General features: G+C 41.7%; 1 protein-coding gene across 1 annotated transcript; it reads right to left on the reverse strand.

Annotated features, from left to right (window-relative positions):
- Positions 1-723: 723 nt before the first annotated feature.
- Positions 724-5,355, reverse strand: LOC137747032 (zinc finger BED domain-containing protein DAYSLEEPER-like). The gene is made up of 2 exons (XM_068487027.1): positions 5,146-5,355; positions 724-3,659 (listed from the first exon to the last, which is right to left on the reverse strand). Exon 2 carries the CDS (start codon positions 3,635-3,637, stop codon positions 992-994), a length of 2,646 nt encoding a protein of 881 aa, XP_068343128.1. The 5' UTR covers positions 3,638-3,659; positions 5,146-5,355; the 3' UTR covers positions 724-991.
- Between the last annotated feature and the right edge of the window lie 737 nt (positions 5,356-6,092).

The raw sequence follows: 6,092 nt of genomic DNA on the forward strand, positions 1-6,092 counted from the left end.
TGAGAGAGAGGATATTTAAATAAATTTATTACATATTATGTGATCATGCGAACCAGTCTTGTAACACTAATGAATAAATGCATCAATATAATTCCATTTGTGAACAAATTATGAGCTTAAACTCCCAATTGAATCACCGACACGAGCAAAAATGATATTCGCAGACTCGTTTTTCGTTTTGCACTTCTCTTCGTGTCAGTGTTTTGATTCTTATTTGATTTGTTCGATCAATGCTCTAGAAAGCAAGAAAGCAGTAGATGAATAACATGGAGTGCGATAATTATTTACCTAAATCAAATTCGTTCTCCAACAAATAATGGAGTGTTGAGGCTGAACACTATAAATTGGTGAACGACCCAAAAAAAAAAAAAAATCACACAACCTAGAGCTCGTTTGAAAGTACTGTTAAATGATTGAAAGCCTTTTTTGTTAAAATGGAACAAATATTTGGTTATGTGTCTTTTTATAAGAAGCACTTCAAATGATTTTAGAACCCAAAAATATTTTTTCTCAAAGTAGTTTCAATCATTTTAAAAGTAACAAACAAGCCATTAGGTTTTCGACGTAAAGAAGGTTCTTCCTTAACTGCCAATGACGGATAGATATGTACCAAAATCCCGTTAAATCTATGAAATGAAGATTTTGAAATATTTTTTTTGCACATACGTCAAAATCTAATTTGTGCGAGAAGAAGAATAGCCGCCTTACATGTAAGGAACCAAGTATTTTTCGAGCAAAAATAACTCGGAAACAAAGCATATAATGCTCCATCCATATCCCAAACTTCATGTAAATCATCATAATTTTAAGACTACCATAAATTAAGGCTAAAAATTCATGTCCAAGCATTCAACGTCTTCAAATAATACAAAAGGTAAACTCCTACTGGTAGAAATAAACTAGGTTAAATGATACAAACACCTACCATCATACATCTTCCCGGCGGCCAACTTCCCGTCCATCACGCGTGACGGTGGAAGAGACCTACGATCTAATATTCCATTCTGACAAGTGCAGTGGACGCGTCGGCTGATCCATACTGCATCCAGTCCTTGGCACATATGAGGGCTTCCACCGTCTCTGGTCGTAGGGAAGTCCTGTACTGATCCATCTCCTTGACCGTTGTATCAAAGACAGAGTCGGAAGGAACTGTAGATACCGGAATTGACAAAATGTCACGAGCCATCTTTGAAAGCGTCGGGTACTTCATCTTGTTCAGTTTCCACCAGCCTAATACATCAAAGTCATGAACTCGGGGCAGCAGAGACTCGTCCAAATACTGATCCAGCTCCGACTTCATCTGTTGGCTGGTTGTCTCCATGATGTACATGTCAAAGTCTGTGAGTCCGTTGTCTGTCAGATTAGCTCCGCCTTGGGAATCCTCTGTCTTAATGTAGTTATTCCCTTCGTCTGCATAAGTTGGTGTGAGAGGCAAAGGCAGTGTCAAATATTCATGAAAGAGCTCATGAATTCCGTCATCAACAACCTTGATATGCATTGGAGCTTCTTCGCCATAAACTTTGTTGAAACTGAACTCAACAAGCTTCATCTTGAACCTGGGATCCATAACTACCGCTGTCGCCAAAGCCAGGCTACAATTCTTCCAGTACTTTTCAATCCTTTCTTGCATTGTCTTAGTTAGGCTGCTAATGAAGGGATCCTCACTTGCAACCGTCTTAGTCAGATCTGTCTGAATCCTCCACACTTCATGGAAGAAAGTAACTGGAGTTGGGTTAGTCGTAGTGGTAAGGATGTTGGCTGCATCGAAGATAAGTTTCAAAAATGTGCAGATAGTCTCAACTTGCTTCCAGTCTTCCATTGACGGGGCTTGTTTGTAATCAGGATCAGATGTATCCAAGCAAGAAAACACTTCCTTTAACTCATAACAGGCCACCAGCATTTGATACGTTGTGTTCCATTTAGTTTGGTCATCAATTGATAGGCTCCTTTCACTTGGGACTTGGAGCTGACTCTTAAGCTCCAGAAACTTTTCTTCATGGGACTCTGATGTCTTCACATACTTCACACTATCCCGTACTTTATTGACCACATCACTTCCTGCCACCAACACTTCTTTTGCAATGCTGCTCAAAGTACGGGCAATGCAATGCCCAACCAATAGTTGACCATTGAGGATAAGTGGGTTCTTATTTGAAAGAAGAGGCCTTAAATTTTCAAGAGCAGTCTCACTCAGTGGCTGATCATAAGTGACTGAAAACAACTTGTTTTCCAAACTCCAATCATGAAGGCAAACAGCAACAGCATGACTAAGAGCAGAATCAGAGTCTGGATATGGTTCCATCACTACATTGAGCAGCCGCCTGTGCAACTTCCAGTCAGCATCAATGAAGTGCCCAGTAACAAACACATAACCCACGCTCTGAGAGGAAGTCCACATGTCCAAAGTAAGGCATACACGTCCAGGTATGCCCTCAATAAACCTGGTGACACTTTGCTTTTCCGTTAGGTAAGTTGCAACGCAATCTCCTTGAACAGTATTGAAGCTCACCATGTTGAACCGTGGGTTAAGATTCTGTGCAAAAGCTACAAACCCAGGATGCTCAACCATATGCAGGGGGTAGTCATGCATGATGATCATCCTTGCAATCTCATGGCGACAACGGTCTGGATCATATATAATTTGGGGTGTGTTAGGAGTCCGGTAACGCCTTTTTGGTGGATTGGAAGAGCTGCCACCCCTTGTCGCTGGGGTATATGGGGAAGACTGATTGTTGTTCTGGTTACGAAGAAGTGCTGGGCAAGTCCCCTTTGCAATGTGGCGTTTGAGGTGGCTGGTACCCGCTACTTTTGAACCCGTACTGTAAGCAAAACTTTGCTTGCACTGCTTGCAGCATGCCCTCCTACATCCAGGACTCACGTTCTCTATGGTGAAATGCTCCCAGACAATTGACTTCTTTTTCCTGCGCTTGTTAGGCTGTGTTTCTGTATTTTCCACCTCATTGTTTTCATAGGGAGTCAGTGTCAGCATCTTTTCTTCATCAGGTGTTTCCATCATGTCTTCATCAGGTGTGGCCCTCTTGTGGTTAATAGGAGTGGTCATTGGCTCTTCAAAGTGGGCAGTCATCGAATCTTCAAAGTGGGCAGCCATCGTGTCTTCATAGTGGGTAGCCATCGCCTCTTCAACGGGTGTGGACATCGGCTCTTCAACCAGGGCGACCATCTGCTCTTCAACGGGGGCGACCGTGTGCTCTTCAACGGGTATAGCCGTGTGCTCTTCAACGGGGGCGGCCGTGTGCTCTTCAACGGGAGCGGCCGTGTGCTCTTCAGCTGGGGCGGCCGTGTGCTCTTCAGCTGGGGCGGCCGTGTGCTCTTCAATAAGGGCGACCGTGTGCTCTTCAATAAGGGCGACCATGTGCTCTTCAACAGGGGTGGCCATGGGCTTTTCAACGGGGGTTCCCATCGGCTCTTCAACGGGGGTGGCCGTCGGCTCTTCAACCGGGGTGGCCGTCGGCTCTTCAACAGGGGTGGCCGTCGGCTCTTCGACAGGGGTGGCCGTCGGCTCTTCCACGGGGGTGGCCGTCGGCTCTTCCACGGGGGTGGCCTTCGGCTCTTCCACGGGGGTGGCCATTTTGTCTTGAATAGGAGCGGCAATTGTCTCTTCAGCAGGGGTTGCCATGTTGTCTTTGGGAAGTAAAATCCTGCATTCAGCAAACAAGGACAACCTTTTAAGAAAATAGAAAGTAGATGTTGAAACTAAGAGCAAAGTGATAACGGAATACATGTTAAAAACTTTGCCACAGAATCTGAGCCTGAACCAAAAATCATGTAAATACACAGAAGCAACATAACAACAGCTTCTTGCATTCAGAGAACCTCATTAAACATGGAATGAACAAAGGGCGAAACAAACCCGCACTTCAATGTTATAAGACTACTACAGAACAGTAGAGATACAATATAGCAAACCTTCATGTACTGTGAAAGACAGAAAGAAAATGCTCTGATTCTTTCAATTGTATTTAGTTACAGAAAGGTCTAATGACGTTGTTGACGCGCATTCCTTCACCACTGTAATGGTAATGACCGCAATCATACTCATTCCCATCATACAGAACCAGCTAAATATTAAGTCAAGTCAAGTTTTGTGCATTAGCAGGAACAAATGTCATGGTCCAAAGTTCCAAACACCCTACCATCCCAACAACAAAAACACAAACTAGCATAAATATACCAATTACACATTTATTTTTCGACCGAAAGGAGAAATTCGATTCTCATTAGGCAAAAACTAATCCAAGAAACTGAAAAACGAAGTAATACCAAAACACGAAAAACGAAAAAATGATAATCCAAGATTTAATATCTAAGTATCCAGCTTATTCAATTACGAACTATTCCTTAGGTTTTATTACCTTTTTCAAATTTTTTTTTTTTGTAGGGATCGCATTAAACATTTTAAAATAAATATATCATAATATCTTAATATTCCTAAAAAACTGGCCCAACCAGACCCAAATGGGCCGTACAGAAACATGAACTTAAAAAGTCAACCCAAACAGACATTGACCTGCCCAGATCACATGCAGTCCCTCGGATTACAGTCCATCGGATTAAAAACCCATCCTTCATCTTCTAACAAGAAGATGAGCTCTAACAAGTACGATGGATCCCAGATGGGTCAGGGATAATCAAAGTCCACCGGATTAAAACTCGGAAAACAAAAGAAAACCCAGAAACGGGCTAAAATTTAAAACCAGTAACAAAATTTCCATAAACAAACCCAGATCCCTACAATTTTCCGTCGTCTGATCGAGCTTTGGACTTAAACGTTTTTAAAAACAGCAGCCCAGATCGGAAAAAAAACCCAGTAATCACATATATTTAACAGATCGAACTCAAAAATTTAAGAACGAAGACGAAGGGTTCGAAATTAACTCAAACCCAACATTAACAGACGAAATTAAAGTTTATCACAGCATAATCAGGCTACAGATTCAAAATTCACAACACAAAAACCCAAATTGAACAACAAAATTTAGAATTCACAACGCAAAAACCAAATAAAACACAAAATTAAGACCCTTTCGGAGACATAAGCTTAAGACCGCGAAAAACTGAAACCTTTCGAAATCTCAGAAAGAGAGAGAGAAAAAAAACAAATGGTTGTAAAGTTCGGAAATTTACCACAGGGGTTTCGGAGGAGGAGATCGGCGAGGCGGATTGAAGCTCGAAGGGCCGAGCTTCGAGTCTCCGGCGGTGGCGAGATCTAGGGTTTTTCCAGCGAGAGGGAGAAGGGGAGGAAGAGAGAGAGAGAAAGGGGGGAAGCGAGATTGGGCTTTTGGAACCCGAGAAGCTAATTGGACCTAAAAGAGGACTTTGGGACTCGTTAAGGGTAAAGGGGATAAGATTTTTTGGTTTTGAGGGGTCAGATTGAAAAAATAGGGCAAATTATTTTTGGGTTTTAGATGGTCCAATAATATTTTTAATTTTTAATTTTGGACTCCGAATATGTTGGACTATTTATCCGGGTGGGGGCCCACACGTGGTTTCTTTTTTTCTTTTCATTTTTTGCTCTTTTTTTTGTTTGTTTTTTGTTAGGTGTAATTTTTGAGCCCAATGATGTGTCCATGACTCAGTTGCCATTTTGGGAGATGCTTTGTTTTGACCATTTTGGGGAAAGGACTGGGACTTTGAGCCAACCGTTGGGTTAGGGTTTGTTGGGGGAGGGTCTTGTTTCTCGGAATCTCTCTCATGGCCTTTTGGGTGGGCATTTGGGCATGTAATTTGGGTGACCATGTTACAATACATGTTTCTGTTGAAAGGTTTATAGGCATAGTACTGCAAGAAAAATGATGAATTGAAACTATACATGTATTTGGTTTTGTTATCTGTCATGGATAGCGGTTTTAGCCACTTTATTCAATGTTATAAATTTGTGTGTGTTTTAATTATGTGGGGTGTGCTATCCACACATCTATTTTTACTTCTCACACACTCTCTTAATTTGCAGTTGTTGGATTAAATGAATTGAAGAAGATTAAATGACATAAATTAATAAGAGCTAAGTGAGAAGTAAAAAGGGATGTATGGATATCACACCCCCTTTCTGTTAGTGGCATGAATGTAGACGT

The sequence above is a fragment of the Pyrus communis genome, chromosome 10 (assembly GCF_963583255.1).
Source record: "Pyrus communis chromosome 10, drPyrComm1.1, whole genome shotgun sequence".
Classification (NCBI taxonomy): Eukaryota; Viridiplantae; Streptophyta; class Magnoliopsida; order Rosales; family Rosaceae; genus Pyrus; species Pyrus communis.

Excerpts from the sequence above, each read along its gene's own strand:
- LOC137747032 (XM_068487027.1), bottom strand. The coding sequence starts at position 3,637 with ATGGCAACCCCTGCTGAAGAGACAATTGCCGCTCCTATTCAAGACAAA.